At 46.2% G+C, this 23,332-nt stretch overlaps 2 protein-coding genes across 4 annotated transcripts in view; both read left to right on the plus strand.

Moving 5' to 3' along the window:
- The first annotated feature begins 2,033 nt into the window (after positions 1–2,033).
- LOC118947011 (ubiquitin carboxyl-terminal hydrolase isozyme L1-like) lies at positions 2,034–12,959 on the plus strand. The gene is made up of 9 exons (XM_036972011.1): positions 2,034–2,182; positions 2,320–2,331; positions 4,024–4,152; positions 4,664–4,805; positions 5,976–6,061; positions 10,207–10,254; positions 10,371–10,440; positions 10,587–10,645; positions 12,393–12,959. The coding sequence occupies exons 1-9, from the start codon at positions 2,150–2,152 to the stop codon at positions 12,474–12,476; spliced, it is 663 nt and encodes a 220-aa protein (XP_036827906.1). The 5' UTR covers positions 2,034–2,149; the 3' UTR covers positions 12,477–12,959.
- A 2,092-nt stretch (positions 12,960–15,051) lies between these two features.
- The window catches only part of LOC110517278 (LIM and calponin homology domains-containing protein 1-like), a 92,214-nt gene continuing 83,933 nt past the window's right edge, over positions 15,052–23,332 (plus strand). Inside the window, exon 1 of one of the 3 annotated variants that reach the window (XM_036971950.1) lies at positions 15,052–15,503. In XM_036971950.1, coding sequence (XP_036827845.1) covers positions 15,405–15,503 — 99 coding nt within the window. In that variant the 5' untranslated portion in view covers positions 15,052–15,404. The remainder of the gene's footprint in view (positions 15,504–23,332) is intronic. The other 2 variants (XM_036971951.1, XM_036971949.1) reach the window with 2 other exon arrangements.

Here is a 23,332-nt window from a genome sequence, read left to right on the forward strand (position 1 = left end):
CTGTACCGTAATACCCTGTATATAGCCTCCACATTGACTCTGTACCGTAATACCCTGTATATAACCTCCACATTGACTCTGTACCGTAATACCCTGTATATAGCCTCACCATTGACTCTGTACCGTAATACCCTGTATATAGCCTCCACATTGACTCTGTACCGTAATACCCTGTATATAGCCTCCACATTGACTCTGTACCGTAATACCCTGTATATAGCCTCCACATTGACTCTGTACCGTAATACCCTGTATATAGCCTCCACATTGACTCTGTACCGTAATACCCTGTATATAGCCTCCACATTGACTCTGTACCGTAATACCCTGTATATAGCCTCCACATTGACTCTGTAACGTAATACCCTGTATATAGCCTCCACATTGACTCTGTACCGTAATACCCTGTATATAGCCTCCACATTGACTCTGTACCGTAATACCCTGTATATAGCCTCCACATTGACTCTGTACCGTAATACCCTGTATATAGCCTCCACATTGACTCTGTACCGTAATACCCTGTATATAGCCTCACTATTGACTCTGTAACGTAATACCCTGTATATAGCCTCACTATTGACTCTGTAACGTAATACCCTGTATATAGCCTCCACATTGACTCTGTACCGTAATACCCTGTATAGAGCCTCACTATTGTTATTTTACTGCTGCTCTTTATTGACTTGTTTCTTTTATTTCTTATTCATATTTTTTAAACTGCATTGTTGGTTAAGGGCTGGTCAGTCAGCATTTCACTGTGAGGTCTACACCTGTTGGTTAAGGGCTGGTCAGTCTGCATTTCACTGTGAGGTCTACACCTGTTGGTTAAGGGCTGGTCAGTCAGCATTTCACTGTGAGGTCTACACCTGTTGGTTAAGGGCTGGTCAGTCAGCATTTCACTGTGAGGTCTACACCTGTTGGTTAAGGGCTGGTCAGTCAGCATTTCACTGTGAGGTCAACACCTGTTGGTTAATGGCTGGTCAGTCAGCATTTCACTGAAAGGTCTACAACACCTGTTGTATTCGGCGCATGTGACTAATACAATTTGATTTGATTTGTTTGACTCCGTTCCATTAATTCCATTTCAGTCATTACAATGAGCCCGTCCTCCTATAGCTCCTCCCACCAGCCTCCTCTATTGGCTACATTTAAATGGGGGAAGCCCTGAATGGGGCTGCCCATGCTAATACAACCTTTTGGGCCGCTAGAGGCTTCTATCATTCTCTATGATAAAGAGCAACTACAACATTTTGGGCCGCTAGAGGCTTCTATCATTCTCTATGGTAAAGAGCAACTACAACATTTTGGGCCGCTAGAGGCTTCTATCATTCTCTATGGTAAAGAGCAACTACAACATTTTGGGCCACTAGAGGCTTCTATCATTCTCTATGGTAAAGAGCAACTACAACCTTTTGGGCCACTAGAGACTTCTATCATTCTCTATGGTAAAGAGCAACTACAACATTTTGCAGTTGTGTGCAGTCAAAACATCATGACTTTCGATCACATGATTTTTGTAAAGTTCAGTGAACGCTGTGTTCGAGAGGATCAAAAAACGCAATGTATCATGGGTATCATTGGGACTGACTGATCTACAAATAACGAGTCATCATTTATGATTCAAGGTGATTTGTAGATCAGTCCGTCGGCAGTCGGGTTGGTGCTCTCGAACACGGCCATGATGTAGGCACAAGTCAGGTCCATTTCTATCCCCCCTAACGCAACATACGAAAGACTTGACCATCTGACAAAGGTGATCTGCTCGAACGCGCCCATTACCCACCAGACTCTCTGCTGTGCTACTGAAGCGTCCACTGTTGTGTCGGGTTTGGACCAGTCCACCTTGTAGACTGCTCGTTAAAACTACACAGAACACCTCACACACATCTCTCTCTCACCTCACCTCCAATACTTCACTGTAATATGTATTGTCTTGTTTACAGACGAGGCGAGGCTACGGGAGGATCTATTGGCTTTTTCTCCGGTTCTCGTCCACCCCCGCCGAACGGCACAATGGAATATGACTGGCAGCATATGAAGCGGGTGGACGGTCGCGGTGTGATCATATCGCCCAAATCAGCAGCTGGTTGCGACAGAGCAGATTTGACAACATACCGATATACGGGACCGAACCTTACCGAACAGGATGGAGTGGCAACCAATGGAGATCAACCCGGAGGTAGAGAACCATCTTAATAAATGTGGTTTTAATACGTATATCATAAGACTGAGACTTAAATTACGCAGCTGCTCGGTTCTAACGGTCTCTCACTGTCTAAATAATGTCTCTTTTCTCTTTGTCTGTCTGTGTTTCAGATGCTGAACAAGGTGTGTATTTAATATCGCTGAGTCATAACCGATATGATGACAGTTGTGTATATGACGTTACAACCAGACAACAGGACATTATAACCAACAGGTGGGTTATTATGGACCTAGCTCGGTCTGGAGTTAGAAATACTAGTTAGGATCAGATTATCATCTGAACGGCAGCGCGACAGAGGTACACGAGATGAACCTGCCGTTAGAATCGAGCCTCTCCCTTGTAGTCTACCGTCCGTCTCCCCCGTAGCATCTCTGCCACGCTGCGCCTGGTGCCCCACCCGGTGTCTAGGATACAGGGTGTGGTCTGATGGAAGGATGGAGAGAGAGAGAGAGCGACTAAAGATCAACTTGTCTCTGGCTCTGATTTGAAGTTCATCGCTATTCATTTGGGACAGACTGCCGTGCGGTAATAAAGTCCTGATAAAGACGTTAGATCAGCGGAGATATGCGTAACGTTAGTGATTATAATATTATTGATGTGAGGCCTGTTCCGCCGAGTCATCATGGACATTTTAGTGTCCATTACTGTGTAGAGTTTCAATTCGGGCTCACCAAACCATCTCCGAGTTCTACCCTCTCTACCTGACGGACATTTAACTGCTCTGTAAATCACATTTTATTGGTCACATACTCATTTTAGCAGTTATTGCGGGTGTCGCGAAATGCTTGTGTTCCTAGCTCCAACAGTGCCGTAATATCTAACAATTCACCCAGCTAAAAGTAAAATAATGGCATGAATAAATATAACAATATTAGGATGAGCAATGTCGGGTGGCATCGATTAAAATACAGTAGAATAGAATACGGTATATACATATGAAATAAGCAAAGCATTATGTAAACATTATTAAAGTGGCCAGTGATTCCATTAATATAGGACAGCAGCCTCTAAGGTGCAGGGTTGACTAACAGGGTGGTAGCTGCTACTGATGGCTATTTAAGTCTGATGGCCTTGATAGAAGCGGTTTTTCAGTCTCTCGGTCCCAGCTTTGATGCAGCTGTACTGACCTCACCTTCTGGATGATAGCGGGGTGAACAGGCTGTGGCTCTGGTGGTTGTTGTCCTTGATGATCTTTTTGGCCTTCCTGTGACATCGGGTGGTGTAGGTGTCCTGGAGGGCAGGTAGTTTGCCCCCGGTGATGCGTTGGGCACCACCCTCTGGAGAGCCCTGCAGTTTCCGTACCAGGTGGTGATATAGCCCGACAGGATGCTCTCAATTGTGCATCTGTAAAATTGAGGGTTTTAGGGGGCCAAGCCAAATTTCTTCATCCTTCTTCACCACAGTGTCTGTGAGGGTGAACCATTTCAGATTGTCAGTGACGTGTACGCAGATGAACTTGATAGTTTAGGCTTACGTTCTACTGTATATATACACAGAGTATAGTGTTGTCATTGACTGGGTGAGTTCCAGATACACTGTCTAGATGGTCTGGTTGTTCTAGTCTAGCCTGTTGGTGTTGAGCTGTGTTCTGGTTGTTCTAATCTAGCCTGTTGGTGTTGAGCTGTGTTCTGGTTGTTCTAGTCTAGCCTGTTGGTGTTGAGCTGTGTCCTGGTTGTTCTAGTCTAGCCTGTTGGTGTTGAGCTGTGTTCTGGTTGTTCTAGTCTAGCCTGTTGGTGTTGAGCTGTGTTCTAGATGGTCTCTAGAGACTGATAGGAAACCTTCCTGTTAATGTTCTGTTTGACTGTGTGTTGCAGGTGCTCAGTGGACTGGGGGTGTGTGGTAGCTGGGGCTTCGTGGATGTTTTGGGGCTGGAGGATGAGGGAGTGTCTTCAGTACCTTCTCCCAGCTGCGCCCTCATGCTGCTCTTCCCCCTGACACAACAGGTAACCAATGATCTAGCAGCATCTTTATTACGTTGGAAATATGTAGCACAGTGATGTGGAGCAAACTCTGTTCTGGGAACCCCAAGGTGATGCACATTCAGTTTTTTGCTCTAGTAGCTTGATTTGATTATTTGAATCTCCTGTGTAGTTCTAGGGCAAAACCCAGAATGTGCAACCCCTGGGTTCCCAGGACACTAAACTTCAGCCCTGGGGTCCCAGGACACTAAACCTCAGCCCTGGGGTCCCAGGACACTAAACCTCAGCCCTGGGGTCCCAGGACACTAAACCTCAGCCCTGGGGTCCCAGGACACTAAACCTCAGCCCTGGGGTCCCAGGACACTAAACCTCAGCCCTGGGGTCCCAGGACACTAAACCTCAGCCCTGGGGTCCCAGGACACTAAACCTCAGCCCTGGGTTCCCAGGACACTAAACCTCAGCCCTGGGTTCCCAGGACTGTTTGAGAGACTCTGATGTAGCATGATGATGATGATGATAACGGCGTGTGTTTCAGCACGAGTCGTTCCGGCAGCAGCAGGCTGGGAAGGTGTCGGGAGGTACTGACCTCTACTTCCTGAAACAGACTGTGGTCAACTCCTGTGGCACCGTGGCTCTGCTGCACGCAGTCGCCAACAACCCCACCCACATAGAGTATGGTGAGTAGAAACTGGTCCTGCATGGAGCCAAGCTGGAGGGTTGATGACGAATACCCATACTTGCGTTCGTAATAGTAGGCTGATTGGGTATGGTGAGTAGAAACGGGTCCTGCATGGAGCCAAGATGGAGGGGGGATGTTCGTAATAGTAGGCTGATTGGGTATGGTGAGTAGAAACTGGTCCTGCATGGAGCCAAGATGGAGGGGGGATGTTCGTAATAGTAGGCTGATTGGGTATGGTGAGTAGAAACTGGTCCTGCATGGAGCCAAGATGGAGGGGGGATGTTCGTAATAGTAGGCTGATTGGGTATGGTGAGTAGAAACGGGTCCTGCATGGAGCCAAGATGGAGGGGGGATGTTCATAATAGTAGGCTGATTCGGTATGGTGAGTAGAAACGGGTCCTGCATGGAGCCAAGATGGAGGGGGGATGTTCGTAATAGTAGGCTGATTGGGTATGGTGAGTAGAAACGGGTCCTGCATGGAGCCAAGATGGAGGGGGGATGTTCGTAATAGTAGGCTGATTGGGTATGGTGAGTAGAAACGGGTCCTGCATGGAGCCAAGATGGAGGGGGGATGTTCGTAATAGTAGGCTGATTGGGTATGGTGAGTAGAAACAGGTCCTGCATGGAGCCAAGATGGAGGGGGGATGTTCGTAATAGTAGGCTGATTGGGTATGTGAAAATAGAATGTTTATAGTATGTGATATTTAGAACATGTAGTGATGTCATAGACAGGATGCTTTACAGCTAATAGAATTCACTTCCTCTATTGAGGGAGAGACTGGTCTTTATCTAGTAGAATTCACTGAACTCTATTGAGGAAGAGACTGGTCTTTATCTAGTAGAATTCACTGAATATTGAGGAAGAGACTAGCCTTTTCATAATCAGTTGATGATCAGATCCGAGGACTGACTATCAACCAACACAATTGCTGATTAGATGAAGCCTTCTCAGTGTGGATGAGGGTAGGATGTTGATGTGCTGCTTACTGAATATATTTATACTAAACACTACATTCTAAATAGTATGTAGTATGATTAGTACACAGTATGTAGTTTTACAAAGTAGTAGGGAAAGACAGATTTCAGACAGGACCAGTGAGTAGTTTTAGTTAGTAGGGAAGCCAGATTCAGACAGGACCAGTGTGTAACAGCTCTGTCTCTGTGCCAGATGGTGACTCTGCTCTGAAGAAGTTTCTAGATGAGACGGCTAATATGACCCCCGCCCAGCGAGCCACACACCTGGAGAACAACCAGGTAACACACACACACACACACACACACACACACCTTGGCTATGTCCCAATTACCGCTCCTTCCTCCCAAAGTGTGTACTTGTTCTAAGGTGGGAACTCCCTCTAGCCAAAGCTTCCTCCACTAATCCTCGATCTGTAGTAAATGAGTCCATACTTCAGGAGAAGGTAGATATTATTGGGGGACACCTCACGTCTGGCCTCGTGAACCAGGCTTCCTTAACTGAAAACCTGGGGAGATCCATGTCAGAAATCTGCTAGAGGGGTTGGAACCCGGTGTAAATCAAGTCACGCCTCACAACACATAAAACCAATCAAATACCTTGCTTGGGAGGAGCTCCGATGGTGTTCACCAGGGTAGTGCCGTAGGAGTTACCGTGACGACTAACATGTCAACAGAACAGGCACTGTGACTAAACATTTAGACTGTTCACAGCTACCCTGACGACTAACATGTCATCATGCACAGACTTTTTCACAGCGTTTCTGTTATTTCAAGATGAGCTGCAGCAAGAAGGAGAAATGGTTTACAATGCAACATGTTTTGGTGTTTCTGGAGTGATGTTTGTCTCAAGGCTAACATGAGGGACAGGAAGTAGCTAGACACACGAGGGACAGGAAGTAGCTAGACACACGAGGGACAGGAAGTAGCGAGGGACACACGAGGGACAGGAAGTAGCGAGGGACACACGAGGGACAGGAAGTAGCGAGGGACATGAGGTTGTTTCTGGACTGATGTTCGCTGAGCAGGTGTCCACATCCTGTCGGGCCTGTAATGTAGGTAGACCCTACACATATAACCCATGTTACGCCTGTAGTGTAGGTAGGCCCTACTCATATAACCCATGTTCTCTTGGGACATTCATTGGGACCTCTCTCCATCTGCAAACAGGCTTTCAAAGCTTTCCATATCAGAGGACCGAACATCACAAACAAGCTGAATATGATGTTTATTATATCTGTCCTCAAAGCTTTCCATATCAGAGGACCAAACATCACAAACAAGCTGAATATGATGTTTATTATCTCTGTCCTCAAAGCTTTCCGTATCAGAGGACAGAACATCACAAACAGGATGAATATGTGTATCTCTGTCAGTTTTCCCCTCAATGGAAAGATTCCCCAGTTCCAGTCCATAATGTCCTCCGTCAATGTCTTCTCCCGTAGCCCGTCTTCTCCCGTAGCCCGTCTTCTCCCGTAGCCCGTCCTCTAGTTTTCTGGAAAACTCTCCTTTTCGTCCTCCAGGGTCCAGTCCCAGTCCCAGACTTGTTTTTGTTTAAGTCTTTTCCAAACCGTAATTTAACCACACGGCGTGAACCGAAGTTTAACCCTAACCAGGTGCACTATGCAGAAATCGCTCCGACGTTTCCTGGTTGCTAAAATTCTAATAGTTTGCCTAATTTCAGTTTATGTGCAAAAACGAGCAAGTATTGTGTAGAGAATCACCTTCTAAACTGCTGTGAAACGTCTTTTCAACCCAAAGTATTTTATTTCCAGCTGTTTGACGCTGGCGTACAAAACCCAAAGTAAAACTGGGGGAAACAACTTAAGAACGGGAAGCGTAGAAATCACACGCATAGAACAGATGTACCGCTTCTTAGACTGGCTTTCAATGACAATGGCAGATATGTAACTAATTTCTAGGTGAATTTGGTCCGGTTGCCCAAAATGTTACATATTACAACTTTAACTAAAACTTCAGTTTAAAAATTTCTACAGGATCAGTGGGCCCCCCGTGGGACGGTTGAGCTAACGTAGGCTAATGCGCCTAGCACGCGGTTGTAAGTAACAAGAATTTCCCAGGACATATCTGATATTGGCAGAAAGCTTAAATTCTTGTTAACTGCACTGTCCAATGTACAGTAGATATTACAGTGAAATAATACCATGCTATTGTTTGGAGAGAGCACAGTTATGAACTTAAATGTATCAATAAACCAATTGGGCACTCTTGATGATGCAACATTTTTAACAGAAATGCAATGGTTCATTGGATCAGTCTAAAATGTTGCACATCCACTGCTGCCCAAAATCTAAATTGCGCCTGGGCTGGTATAATGCATTATGGCCTTTCTCTTGCATTTCAAAGATGATGGTACAAAAAAACATGTTTTTCTATGTATTATCTTTTACCAGATCTAATGTGTTATTCTCCTACATTCATTTCACATTTCCACAAACGTCAGGGTTTCCTTTCAAATGGTGTCAATAATATGCATATTATTGCTTCAGGGCCTGAGCTACAGGCTGAGTTTTGGGCAGAAATTGAAAAAGGGGGCGGATCCTTAAGAGGTTTTTAAGCATCGACGTTTGACCGCTAAGACGCGGTACTTCATGGCGATATGAGAACTTCAAGTCATGGTGTAATTCTGTTGCTGAAGTTGCGCGACGGGTTGGCGGTTTGTTTGGAGGTTGGCCCACAGGGTTTTTGAATCTTGCCGCTGGACAAACCAAACCGTTCTTGCAAGTCGAGCTCACATCAGACATGAAGCTGCAGTTCTCCTCTCGGCCACTAGAGGAGAGCAGAGCTGCTGTGTTCTGAGATGCATGGCTTCACAGATCAATATGGTGTTGTAATGTATAGGAGTACATGCATTATATGGGTTAATATGTGTAGATGTTTTAATATGTAGATATGTATGTTTTTAGTGTTGGTGTAGATATATTTATGAATATGCTTTAATGTTCACTGAGTTTACAAAACATTAAGAACAGCTCTTTCCATTACAGATTGATCAAGTGAAAGCTATGATCCCTTATTGACGTCACTTGTTAAATCCACTTCAGTCAGTCTCGATGAAAGGGAGGAGACGGGTTAAAGAAGGATTTTTAAGCCTTGAGACATGGATTGTGTATGTGTACCATTGAGGGTGACTGTTGAAGTGCCTTTGAACGGGGTATGGCAGTAGGTGCCGGGGCAGCGGTTTGTGTCAAGAACTGCAGCGCTGCTGTGTTTCACGACAGTTTCATGTGTATCGATGGTTTTTAACCGAAAGGTTGCTGGATCGAATCCCTGAGTTGACAAGGTAAAAATATGTCGTTCTGCCCCTGAACAAGGCAGTTAACCCACTGTTCCCCTGAACAAGGCAGTTAACCCACTGTTCCCCTGAACAAGGCAGTTAACCCACTGTTCCCCTGAACAAGGCAGTTAACCCACTGTTCCCCTGAACAAGGCAGTTAACCCACTGTTCCCCTGAACAAGGCAGTTGACCCACTGTTCCCCTGAACAAGGCAGTTGACCCACTGTTCCCCTGAACAAGGCAGTTGACCCACTGTTCCCCTGAACAAGGCAGTTGACCCACTGTTCCCCTGAACAAGGCAGTTGACCCACTGTTCCCCTGAACAAGGCAGTTGACCCACTGTTCCCCTGAACAAGGCAGTTGACCCACTGTTCCCCTGAACAAGGCAGTTGACCCACTGTTCCCCTGAACAAGGCAGTTGACCCACTGTTCCCCTGAACAAGGCAGTTGACCCACTGTTCCCCTGAACAAGGCAGTTGACCCACTGTTCCCCTGAACAAGGCAGTTGACCCACTGTTCCCCTGAACAAGGCAGTTAACCCACTGTTCCCCTGAACAAGGCAGTTGACCCACTGTTCCCTCTGAACAAGGCAGTTGACCCACTGTTCCCTCTGAACAAGGCAGTTAACCCACTGTTCCCCTGAACAAGGCAGTTAACCCACTGTTCCCCTGAACAAGGCAGTTAACCCACTGTTCCCCAGTAGGCTGTCATTGTAAATAAGAATTTGTTCTTAACAGACCTGTCTAGTTAAATATGAAAACTGTGGGACCTTATCGGCAGGTGTGGGCCTTTCCTACTCCTGCTTAATTAATTGAATTTACCACAGATGGACTCCAAGTTGTAAACATTTTAAGGATGATCAATGGAAACCATATACACCTGAGCTCCACTTCTAGTCTGATAGCAAAGGGTCTGAATACTGGTGTAAATAAGCTTTTTGCTTTGTCAATATCGGCCATTGTGTGTAGATTAATGACGGGGGGAAAAACCAATTTAATCCGTTTTAGAATGTAACAAAGTGTGGAAAAAGTCTAGGGGTCTAAATTCTTTCCGCATGCACTATGTTTAATGTAAATACCTGTATGTCTTCATATTTGTGTAAATGTGTATATATTGTTGTCTCTTGCAGGCCATCAGAGAGGCTCATGATGAAGTGGCAGTACAAGGCCAGTGCAGGGTGAGAACACAATGCAACATAAGGACCTCCTCAGATGTTACTTATGTATAACTTCATATTTTATACTCTCCCTCCCTCTCTTTCTAACCCTCTTTCTCTCCAACCCTCTCTTTCAGGTGGAGGCAGATAACGTGAACTTCCATTTTATCACCTTTGTCAATGTGAAAGGACAGCTTTATGAGCTGGGTGAGTGTGGCTGAGTCCCGGTGTTTCGCCCCTTCTCCCCGGTGTTTCCGCCCCTTCTCCCCGGTGTTTCCGCCCCTTCTCCCCGGTGTTTCTGCCCCGTCTCCCCAGGTGTGTATTTACACTCTCTCTCTGATTCTGTTGTGTAGATGGTAGGATGGAGGGACCGGTGAACCATGGAACCACCAAGGATGACTCCTTCATCAAGGTACGTTCCTCTTCCCATTCATCTAATCCCAGTAGATGTGTCAAACCTTCCATTCATCTAATCCCAGTAGATGTGTCAAACCTTCCATTCATGTAATCCCAGTGGACATGTGAACCTTCGGTTCATCTAATCCCAGCCGACGTGTCAAACTATGTAAAGGCAGATTTTATTCCCTACGAAGAATCACCCTACAGAGCAGCACGGTGTTTTTTCTCACAAAAGTAGCGGCTCCCCGACGGCCGGGACGCGCCGCGTCGTCCCTCCCCGACGGCCGGGACGCGCCGCGTCGTCCCTCCCCGACAGCCGGGACGCGCCGCGTCGTCCCTCCCCGACAGCCGGGACGCGCCGCGTCGTCCCTCCCCGACAGCCGGGACGCGTCGTCCCTCCCCGACAGCCGGGACGCGCCGCCCCTCCCCGACAGCCGGGACGCTCCGCGTCGTCCCTCCCGTGGGGACAGGGAGGAGGCAGCGACGCTTGATTGGTTCCTTGATCTGATCTATAAACTAGGCATGACAGTGGCCTATTTTGTATTGATGGAACCTTAGACTCCTCCCAGAAATGTGTTTTGGGTTAAATGGGTTAAACAGCTGCAATGTGCTTTTCTCTGCGACCAAAACATGACTTCCTATTGCTAGCTGATGTGGGAGTGCATACCTTGTATTGCTAGCTGATGTGGGAGTGCATACCTTGTATTGCTAGCTGATGTGGGAGTGCATACCTCCTATTGCTAGCTGATGTGGGAGTGCATACCTTGTATTGCTAGCTGATGTGGGAGTGCATACCTCCTATTGCTAGCTGATGTGGGAGTGCATACCTCCTATTGCTAGCTGATGTGGGAGTGCATACCTTCTATTGCTAGCTGATGTGGGAGTGCACACCTCCTATTGCTAGCTGATGTGGGAGTGCACACCTCCTATTGCTAGCTGATGTGGGAGTGCACACCTCCTATTGCTAGTGTAACGGATGTGAAACGGCTAGCTTAGTTAGCGTGGGCGCTAAATAGCGTTTCAATCAGTGACGTCACTTGCTCTGAGACCTTGAAGTAGTAGTTCCCCTTGCTCTGCAAGGGCCGCGGCTTTTGTGGAGCGATGGGTAACGATGCTTCGAGGGTGACTGTTGATGTGTGCAGAAGGTCCCTGGTTCGCGCCCGGGTATGGGCGAGGGGACGGTCTAAATTTGTACTGTTACACTAGCTGATGTGGGAGTGCATATGTTCAAGCTGTATGTTTGAACTGGGATAATGTTGTAGTTTACACGGGCAAGTATTAGAATATTTGCCAGGGCATATTTAATTATTAATCTGACTATTTCACATAGATCTGGGAAGCTAAAAGGCTAGCTAGCTTGCTGTGTTTAGCCATACTGGAGATGTGAGAAGCTAAAGGGCTAGCTAGCAGGCCTGTAGCGCTATGCAGGTGAAGCTTGTAGAAAGAGTCAGGAATATGTAGTGTTGAGAGGATGTGTTCATTAGGATAACGTATCCCGTCATAATATAATGTTGATGCCTGGCCGACATCTAAACAACGTAGAATGGAGTATATAGACATTCTACATCTGTCAGACGTCTTGCCATTGAGCTCACTGCGTCGTCCCAGTGTATCCTGTTTAACCAGAGGGTTGTGCTAGCTGGGCTGTTCGTCTAGCGTTTCGCCACACCCACAATAACATCTGCTAAATATTTTATTAATTTAGCAGAGGCTCCAGAGCCACGGTTAGTGCTTAATCTCTCTCCTCTCTCTCTCCCCAGGATGCAGCCAGGGTGTGTCGGGGTTTTGTGGAGAGAGCAGAGGGAGAGGTCCGCTTCTCTGCTGTGGCCCTCTGTCATACCTAGAGACCCTGGAGAGGGACACACACACACACACACACACAGGTGAACCATGGTGTACACACACACCCGGTATGTACTGGAAACATAGTTTGCACTCTCCCCACACACACACACACACACACCACAGCACACATGCGTAGATGTTAGTTTGCACAAGCCTGGTGTCACGTTGATGTCACTACTGCTGTACTTTCTGTCTGCTGTACTGTTTTATTTATTTTTCCAAGTCAGATCACCACTGAGAAAGTAGTGCACTTACATGGGGGAGTAGGGAGCCGTTTGATCTGCAGCCTGTGAGGTGTTCCTGTTTTCCTGCCGTCTGACTCCTCAGCTCTGTTTCTAACCGCTGTTACGTCAGACTACGATGTTAGGATGACGTTGTTACTGTGTTAGGATGACACTGCAACAATGTTGGCTGTGCTTTGCCTTTCTGCATCTTCCTGTGCTGCTGACTGCCAATAAACAACCAAACTACACACTTCTCCACTCCTCTGTAAAGTCATTCACTTCTGTAATTACTATACTTGAGTAGCTTTTCAGAGTAAAATGTTGAAGTACCTTCTACTTTAGGAGGGTATTTCAGTTCTCTTTCCATCCTGATCATTTCAAACGTTAGATTTTTACTTAAAGTAGTATCCTTTAATATTTTAATATTTGACTTCTTTCACTTCACTACATTCCTAGAAAAATGCGTACATTTTCCCTGACAGACTGAAGTCATTACATGTTGAATAGCAGGACAGACAAAGTGTCCAATTCCCTTTCTTGTCAAGAGAACATCCCTGGTCATCCCTACTGCCTCTGATCTGGAGGACTCACTAAACAGAGAACATCCCTGGTCATCCCTACTGACTCTGATCTGGAGGACTCACTAAACAGAGAACATCCCTGGTCATCTCTACTGCCTCTGATCTGGAGGACTCACTAAACAGAGAACATCCCTGGTCATCCCTACTGACTCTGATCTGGAGGACTCACTAAACAGAACATCCCTAGTCCTCCCTACTGCCTCTGATCTGGAGGACTCACTAAACAGAGAACATCCCTGGTCATCCCTACTGACTCTGATCTGGGGGGGGGGGGGGCAGTTATCCCCTAGTGGGGGGGGGGGGGAAGAGACGTTATCCCCTAGTGGGGGGGGGGGGGGCGTTATCCCCTAGTGGGGGGGGGGGGGCGTTATCCCCTAGGGGGGGGGGGGGCGTTATCCCCTAGTAGGGGGGTGGGCAGTTATCCCCTAGTAGGGGGGGGGGGGGGAGACGTTATCCCCTAGTAGGGGGGGGGGGGGGGAGACGTTATCCCCTAGTGGGGGGGGGGGGGGGCGTTATCCCCTAGTAGGGGGGTGGGCAGTGTTATCCCCTAGTAGGGGGGTGGGCAGTTATCCCCTAGTAGGGGGGGGGGACGTTATCCCTTAGTGGGGGGGGCGAGTTTCCCCTAGTGGGGGGGTGGGCAGTTATCCCCTAGTAGGGGGGGGGGGGGGGGGGGGGGGACGTTATCCCTTAGTGGGGGGGTGGGCAGTTATCCCCTAGTAGGGGGGGGGGGACGTTATCCCTTAGTGGGGGGGGTGAGTTTCCCCTAGTGGGGGGGTGGGCAGTTATCCCCTAGTAGGGGGGGGGGGGGGGACGTTATCCCTTAGTGGGGGGGTGGGCAGTTATCCCCTAGTAGGGGGGGGGGACGTTATCCCCTAGTAGGGGGGTGGGCAGTTATCCCCTAGTAGGGGGGGGGGGGGACGTTATCCCCTAGTGGGGGGGGGCGAGTTTCCCCAAACACTCATCGATCATATTACTACTTACATCAAATTCTCGACATTTTTCTCTCAAAACAGGTGGATTGTTTATCGTAAAGCTTTTGTGCTTCTATATTCCACTGGGGTTATAAATGATATATCTACAACTTCTTCAATATGTGATCAATTTACCACAACTGTTTTGTTGAAATATCTCCAAGTTGGGATAAATAATTTGACATCTTGTGGTGTTAACGTGAATTACGGGGTAGATTTACCCCCGGGGGGGGCAGTTACTCCTAGAACCCTATGTTTTGACCCTTTAGAACATTATTTTTAAACAAATCTAAATTGAATTAAAAATACATTTTGTCTCTAAAAAAACTTCCATGGACATTATTAAATATGTAAATCATGTTAAGTAGCCTAATAATGAATCCATGTATTGATGTGAAAACAGATTTGTATTTATATGACTTAATCTGTTTGTAAAAATCAATTAAAAAAACTTGTTGAGAAAAAAATTCATGAAATAACAGAAGTCCAAAGTTATCGCTGTGGTCGTCGGACGGAATTTGTCCAGATCAGAGCTGGGAGCGCGTCGCCGTGGTTACAGACGCGGTGCGGCAGCGCGTCGCCGTGCTTACAGACGCGGTGCGGCAGCGCGTCGCCGTGGTTAGACACCGTGCGGCAGCGCGTTGCCGTGGTTACAGATGCGGTGAATCAACGCGACCTTTCTACTTCTCTGGCGCTCGGTGGCAGCAGCGTCACGTTGTCTCGCCAGCTGACCGGAATTATAACGCCACCGTTTGTAAAATACACACACCGCCCCAACCTCCCCCTCCCTCCAACATTCTTCTATCCTCCCCGTCCTGCGGGCACCAGGACCGGCTGCTTGGCGTCTGTCTCGCGCCTGGCCGGTTGGAGGTTATTTTTAGTGTCCGGTTGGTTCGTGTTGCAGTGTGGGGAGTCACGATAGATCATTTTCCTCTACAGCCCAACCGGGAGACGCTCACGCCGAGTTACGGAGAATCCTGGTAGAATAACGGATATAACAGATACGGGCCCTCCGTGAGCCTTAACCGGTGGAATAACAAGCCCAGCTGTCCGGTAGGAATTAAGGGACGACATTGCCGAGCTTTTCTTAACGGAGAAAGGATATTTAAACCCCACGAACGCACCATAGCCTACTGAAGCCGTTATCAGAGATGGCCAGCACCGGGACTGAGCGCGAGGAACCTCACGTTCCCCTGGACAAACTGAGACATCCCGAGCCTGCATTCAGAGAGGCGCAGAAGTGGATCGAGGTGAGATGTCTGTGTATATAAACAGGGGTTATTACCGGGGTTATAAATGTTATATTACAGTAGGGGGTTATAAATATTATATTACAGTAGGGGTTATAAATGTTATATTACAGTAGGGGGTTATAAATGTTATATTACAGTAGGGGGTTATAAATGTTATATTACAGTAGGGGGTTATAAATGTTATATTACAGTAGGGGGTTCTGGAGACCGGGGTTATAAATGTTATATTACAGTAGGGGGTTATAAATGTTATATTACAGTAGGGGGTTCTAGAGACCGGGGTTATAAATGTTATATTACAGTAGGGGGTTCTAGAGACCGGGGTTATAAATGTTATATTACAGTAGGGGGTTATAAATGTTATATTACAGTAGGGGGTTCTAGAGACCGGGGTTATAAATGTTATATTACAGTAGGGGGTTATAAATGTTATATTACAGTAGGGGGTTATAAATGTTATATTACAGTAGGGGGTTCTAGAGACCGGGGTTATAAATGTTATATTAGTTTCTGTACAGCACTTTGAGATATCAGCTGATGTACGAAGGGCTATATAAAATAAATTTGATTTGATTTGATTTGATTTGATATTACAGTAGGGGGTTCTAGAGACCGGGGTTATAAATGTTATATTACAGTAGGGGGTTCTAGACACCGGGGTTAAAAATGTTATATTGCTGTAGGAGGTTCTTGACATTAGACCTGGGACTGAGGGGATAGCCTATAAATGTTATATTACAGTAGGGGGTTCTGGACTGGAGACCTGGGACTGAGGGGGATAGCCTATAAATGTTATATTGCTGTAGGGGGTTCTCGACTGGAGACCTGGGACTGAGGGGATAGCCTATAAATGTTATATTGCTGTAGGGGGTTCTGGACTGGAGACCTGGGACTGAGGGGATAGCCTATAAATGTTATATTGCTGTAGGGGGTTCTGGACTGAGACCTGGGACTGAGGGGATAGCCTATAAATGTTATATTGCTGTAGGGGGTTCTGGACTGGAGACCTGGGACTGAGGGGATAGCCTATAAATGTACTGCCCTGTCACCTGTTGTCTCGCAGGGTGTCCGGTTACAACTTGACTAGAAGGCTCAATGTGGGACATTACTGCTGCGTGATGAAGTGTGTGTGTGTTTGAGTGAAACTAAGAGAATATTATCTAGTAAGGGATGGAACTTACTAGAATAGTATCTCTCCGTTCCTCTCGGTGGCCATGTTTGGTTTGTCTGAAGACACCTGGAGAGAGAAACCCGTTCCCCCTGAGCGCATGCACCAGAACCCCGCCTCCCGCAGGCGAGAGCCAGGAGATTCCGGATGGTAGCCATGGCAGTGAAAATGTGGACTAGTATTCACGCACATGGCTCTCTCTGTGATGTTTACAATCAATCATGTCGTTTCAGGGACTTCTGTGTGTGTCGGGGGGGGGGGGGGGGGTCTTGTTATTATGAGTAGATCTACATGGTAACCTGTTTTCCACCATCTGATTGGTGGACAGCGACTGAGTGAAATCTGATTTGTGGACAGCGACTGAGTGAAGTCAGCTAGTTCAACACTTCCTGTCTCAACCAGAGATCATGAGGATGATGATGATGGTATCTTTGGTATCTTGTCAATCACCACCTTCACACACACACACACACCTCAGCCAAATACATTTAAACTCTGTTTTTCCCAATTCCTGACATTTAGTCCAAGTAAACAATATATTTTCTTAGGTCAGTTAGGATCACCACTTTATTTTAAGAATGTGAAATGTCAGAATAATAGTAGAGATAATTATTTATTTCAGCTTTTATTTCTTTCATCACATTCCCAGTGGGTCAGAAGTTTACATACACTCAATTAGTATTTGGTAGCATTGCCTTTAAATTTTTTTAACTTGGGTCAAATGTTTCGGGTAGCTTTCCACAAGCTTCCCACAATAAGTTGGGTGAATTTTGGCCCATTCCTCCTGATAGAGCTGGTGTAACTGAGTCAGGTTTGTAGGCCTTCTTGCTCGCACACGCTTTTTCAGTTCTGCCCACAAATTTTCTATGGGATTGAGGTCAGGGCTTTGTGATGGCCACTCAAATACCTTGACTTTGTTGTCTTTAAGCCATTTTGCCACAACTTTGGAAGTATGCTTGGGGTCATTGTCCATTTGGGCCTTCGAAATTAGGCTCAAGGTTCTAAACGACATCATAACCGCCATCGATAAGAGACATGACCAGCATCACCACCCTGGATGGTTCCGACCTTGAATATGTGGACATCTATAAGTACCTAGGTGTCTGGCTAGACTCTAAACTCTCCTTCCAGACCCATATCAAACATCTCCAATCGAAAATCAAATCAAGAGTCGGCTTTCTATTCCGCAACAAAGCCTCCTTCACTCACGCCGCCAAACTTACCCTAGTAAAACTGACTATCCTACCGATCCTCTTCTTCGGCGATGTCATCTACAAAATTGCTTCCAACACTCTACTCAGCAAACTGGATGCAGTTTATCACAGTGCCATCCGTTTTGTCACTAAAGCACCTTATACCACCCACCACTGCGACTTGTATGCTCTAGTCGGCTGGCCCTCGCTACATATTCGTCGCCAGACCCACTGGCTCCAGGTCATCTACAAGTCCATGCTAGGTAAAGCTCCGCCTTATCTCAGTTCACTGGTTACGATGGCAACACCCATCCGTAGCACGCGCTCCAGCAGGTGTATCTCACGGATCATCCCTAAAGCCAACACCTCATTTGGCCGCCTTTCGTTCCAGTTCTCTGCTGCCTGTGACTGGAACGAATTGCAAAAATCGCTGAAGTTGGAGACTTTTATCTCCCTCACCAACTTCAAACATCTGCTATCTGAGCAGCTAACCGATCGCTGCAGCTGTACATAGTCTATTGGTAAATAGTCCACCCATTTTCACCTACCTCATCCCCATACTGTTTTTATTTATTTATTTTTCTGCTCTTTTGCACACCAATATCTCTACCTGTACATAACCATCTGATCATTTATCACTCCAGTGTTAATCTGCATAATTGTAATTATTTGCCTACCTTCTCATGCCTTTTGCACACAATGTATATATAGACTCCCCTTTTTTTCTACTGTGTTATTGACTTGTTAATTGTTTACTCCATGTGTAACTCTGTGTTGTCTGTTCACACTGCTATGCCTTATCTTGGCCAGGTCGCAGTTGCAAATGAGAACTTGTTCTCAACTAGCCTACCTGGTTAAATAAAGGTGAAATAAAAAAATAAATTTTAAAAAAAAACAATACTGTGCAGCCGTATTCATCGACCTGGCCAAGGCTTTCGACTCTGTCAATCACAACATTCTTATTGGCAGACTCGACAGCCTTGGTTTCTCAAATGATTGCCTCGCCTGGTTTACCAACTACTTCTCTGATAGAGTTCAGTGTGTCAAATCGGAGGGCCTGTTGTCTGGACCCCTGACAGTCTCTATGGGTGTGCCACAGGGTTCAATTCTCGGTCCGACTCTCTTTTCTATATACATCAATGATGTTGCTCTTGCTGCTGGTGATTCTCTGATCCACCTCTACGCAGACGACACCATTCTGTTTACTTCTGGCCCCTCCTTAGACACTGTGTTAACTAACCTCCAGACAAGCTTCAATGCCATACAACTCTCCTTCCGTGGCCTCCAACTGCTCTTAAACGCAAGTAAAACTAAATGCATGCTTTTCAACCGATCGCTGCCCGCACCTGCTCGCCCGTCCAGCATCACTACTCTGGACGGCTCTGACTTAGAATACGTGGACAACTACAAATACCTGGGTGTCTGGTTAGACTGTAAACTCTCCTTCCAGACTCACATTAAGCATCTCCAATCCAAAATTAAAACTAGAATCGGCTTCCTATATCGCAACAAAGCATCCTTCACTCATGCTGCCAAACATACCCTCGTAAAACTGACCATCCTACCGATCCTCGACTTCGGTGATGTCATCTATAAAATATCCTCCAACACTCTACTCAGCAAACTGGATGCAGTCTATTACAGTGCCATCCGTTTTGTCACCAAAGTCCCATATACTACTCACCACTGCGACCTGTACGCTCTCGTTGGTTGGTCCTCGCTTCATACTCGTCGTCAAACCCACTGGCTACAGGTTATCTACAAGTCTCTGCTAGGTAAAGACCCGCCTTATCTCAGTTCACTGGTCACCATAGCAGCACCCACTCGTAGCACGCGCTCCAGCAGGTATATCTCACTGGTCACCCCCAAAGCCAATTCCTCCTTTGGTCGTCTTTCCTTCCAGTTCTCTGCTGCCCATGACTGGAACGAATTGCAAAAATCTCTGAAGCTGGAGACTCACATCTCCCTCACTAGCTTTAAGCACCAGCTGTCAGAGCATTTTACAGATCACTGCACCTGTACATAGCCCATCTGTAAACAGCCCATCTATCTACCTACCTCATCCCCATACTGTATTTATTTATTTATTTAGCTCCTTTTAACCCCAGTATCTCTACCTGCACATTCATCTTCTGCCGATCTACCATTCCAGTGTTTAATTGTTATGTTGTAATTACTTCGCCACCATGGCCTATTTATTTCCTTAACTTACCTCATTTGACCTCACTGTATATAGACTTTTTGTTTTCTTTTGTTCTACTGTATTATTGACTGTATGTTTTGTTTACTCCATGTGTAACTCTGTGTTGTTGTATGTGTCGAATTGCTACGCTTTATCTTGGCCAGGTCGCAGTTGCAAATGAGAACTTGTTCTCAACTAGCCTACCTGGTTAGATAAAGGTGTTCTCAACTAGTCTACCTGGTTAAATAAAGGTGTTCTCAACTAGCCTACCTGGTTAAATAAAGGTGTTCTCAACTAGCCTACCTGGTTAAATAAAGGTGAAATAATTTTTTAATGCGACCAAGCTTTAACTTCCTGACTGATGTCTTGAGATGTTGCTACATAATTTTCCTACCTCATGCCATCTATTTTGTGAAGTGCACCAGTCCCTCCTGCAGCAAAGCACCTCCACAACATGATGCTGCTACCCCCACAACATGATGCTGGCACCCCCGTGTTTCACGGTTGGGATGGTGTTCTTCAGCTCGCAAGCCTCCCCCTATTTCCTCCAAACATAATGATGGTCATTATGGCCAAACAGTTCTATTTTTGATTCATCAGACCAGAGGACATTTCTCCAAAAAGTACGATCTTCGTCCCCATGTGCAGTTGCAAACCGTAGTCTGGCTTTTTTATGGCGGTTTTGGAGCAGTGGCTTCTTCTTGCCGAGCGGCCTTTCAGGTTATATAGATATAGATACTTTTGCACCTGTTTCCTCCAGCATCATCACAAGGTCCTTTGCTGTTGTTCTGGGATTGATTTGCACTTTTCGCACCAAAGTACGTTCCTCTCTAGGAGACAGAACACGTCTCCTTCCTGAGCGGTATGACGGCTGTGCTGTCCCATGGTGTTTATACTTGCGTACTATTGTTTGTACAGATGAACGTGGTTCCTTCAGGCGTTTGGAAATTGCTCCCAAGGATGAACCAGACTTGTCGAGGTCTACAATTTATTTTCTGAGGTCTTGGTTGATTTATTTTGATTGTCCCATGATGTCAAGCAAAGAGGCACTGAGTTTGAAGGCCTTTAAATACATCCACAGGTACACCTCCAATTGACTCAAATTATGTCAATTAGCCTATCGGAAGCTTCTAAAGGCATGAAATCATTTTCTGGAATTTTCCATGCTATTTATTAAAGGCAGAGTAAACTTAGTGTATGTAAACTTCTGACCCACTGGAATTGTGACACAGTGAATTATAATCTGTCTGTAAACAATTGTTGGAAAAATGACTTGTGTCATGCACAAGTAGATGTCCTAACCGACTTGCCAAAACTATAGTTTGTTAACAAGAAAAATGAGTTTTAATGACTCCAAACTAAGTGAATGTAAACTTCTGACTTCAACTGTAGGTAGCACACAGGAGGACATTTATCTCTGTTGAGATCATTTCCTTTTTAATTTATAGCCAGAGGTAAAATTTTCCTATTTTGACTAATATAATAGAGTGGGTTAGGTCTGCTCAATACCAAATTAGCATACCCCCTGAGTCTCTTCCCTGTTTCACACCTGGTAGTGTGGTGGATGGGACTACCAGCTCTCTGTAACCTAGAGGACAACCAGTGGGTCCCTCTCCTCTATACCACCCACCTGGTAGTGTGGTGGATGGGACTACCAGCTCTCTGTAACCTAGAGAGTAACCAGTGGGTCCATCTCCTCTATACCACCCACCTGGTAGTTTGGTGGATGGGACTACCAGCTCTCTGTAACCTAGAGAACAACCAGTGGGTCCATCTCCTCTATACCACCCACCTGCTAGTTTGGTGGATGGGACTACCAGCTCTCTGTAACCTAGAGGTCAACCAGTGGGTCCATCTCCTCTATACCACCCACCTGCTAGTTTGGTGGATGGGACTACCAGCTCTCTGTAACCTTGAGAGTAACCAGTGGGTCCATCTCCTCTATACCACCCACCTGGTAGTTTGGTGGATGGGACTACCAGCTCTCTGTAACCTAGAGAACAACCAGTGGGTCCATCTCCTCTATACCACCCACCTGCTAGTTTGGTGGATGGGACTACCAGCTCTCTGTAACCTAGAGGACAACCAGTGGGTCCATCTCCTCTATACCATGTTTCTTGTAGGATGACAATGTCTATATTTCTGATTTCTTTGGTGAAGTCCAGGTTCCTGCTCATTAGGCCAAAGACAGATGACCTCAGATCTGGTATATTCCAGGATCAGATAGTATGTGCGTCTGTCTTTCTCTCCCTTTCTCTCTCTCTCATCTATCTCTATCTCTCTCTCTCCACCTGTCTCTCTCAATCTGTCTCTCTTTCTGTCTCTCTCTTCTTAATTCTCTAGTTATTTATGACTGGTAAGGCTGCCTCTCTTTCGTGCGTGTGTGTGTCTGTCTGTGTGTGTGTGACATTGGTGTCCAAGGAAACATAACAGCAGTAGCCTTTCAGGTTAGTTTGTCTCCTCGAGGCCCCGCCCCCTGCATGGCACAGCGGCCACATAGAAATGTGTGTTCTAGAACAGAGATACCTCTGACGTGTGTGTGTGTGTGTGTGTTTGTGTGTGTGTGTGTGTGTGTGTGTGTGTGTGTGTGTGTGTGTGTGTGTGTGTGTGTGTGTGTGTGTGTGTGTGTGTGTGTGTGTGTGTGTGTGCGTGCGTGCGTGCGTGCGTGCGTGTTTTTTACATGCCAGATGTCACAGCTGTCCTTGCAGGGATTAATTGGAATAGCTTCAGATGTCCAACTGCAATATCTCTGTGGGTGTGTGTATGTGCTTGTGTGTGTGTGTAATCTGGAGAGTTAGATGCAGAGAGAGTCCGTACAATAATTATACATTTGATTAATATAGATGATAGAAAATGATTATATGAAATAATGTTTGATTGGGCCTCCCTCGTCGCGCCGCGGACTAAGGCACCGCATCGCAGTGTTCAGGCGTCACTACAGATCCAGTTGGTAGACTGGGTTAATAACCTGATGTTGAGTTAGTAGAATAGTGTCTATCGTTGGATGTTGAGTCAGTAGAATAGTGTCTATTGTTGGATGTTGAGTCAGTAGAATAGTGTCTATCTTTGGTAGACTGGGTTAATAATCTGATGTTGAGTCAGTAGAATAGTGTCTATCGTTGGTAGACTGAGGTTAATAATCTGATGTTGAGTCAGTAGAATAGTGTCTATCGTTGGTAGACTGGGCCTGCCATCATTCACTATGAACTGGACTGTGTGTTTACAGGCAGTAGGGCCTGCCATCATTCACTATGAACTGGACTGTGTGTTTACAGGCAGTAGG

Source organism: Oncorhynchus mykiss, unplaced genomic scaffold, assembly GCF_013265735.2.
Source record: "Oncorhynchus mykiss isolate Arlee unplaced genomic scaffold, USDA_OmykA_1.1 un_scaffold_87, whole genome shotgun sequence".
NCBI classification, from domain to species: Eukaryota; Metazoa; Chordata; class Actinopteri; order Salmoniformes; family Salmonidae; genus Oncorhynchus; species Oncorhynchus mykiss.

Bases quoted from the DNA above. Each gene is read 5' to 3' on its own strand.
- LOC118947011 (XM_036972011.1), top strand. From the start codon at position 2,150: ATGGAGTGGCAACCAATGGAGATCAACCCGGAG. The intron at 4,806-5,975 runs GTGAGTAGAAAC...TCTCTGTGCCAG, and splicing joins CCCCACCCACATAGAGTATG to ATGGTGACTCTGCTCTGAAG. The intron at 10,646-12,392 runs GTACGTTCCTCT...CTCTCTCCCCAG, and splicing joins AGGATGACTCCTTCATCAAG to GATGCAGCCAGGGTGTGTCG.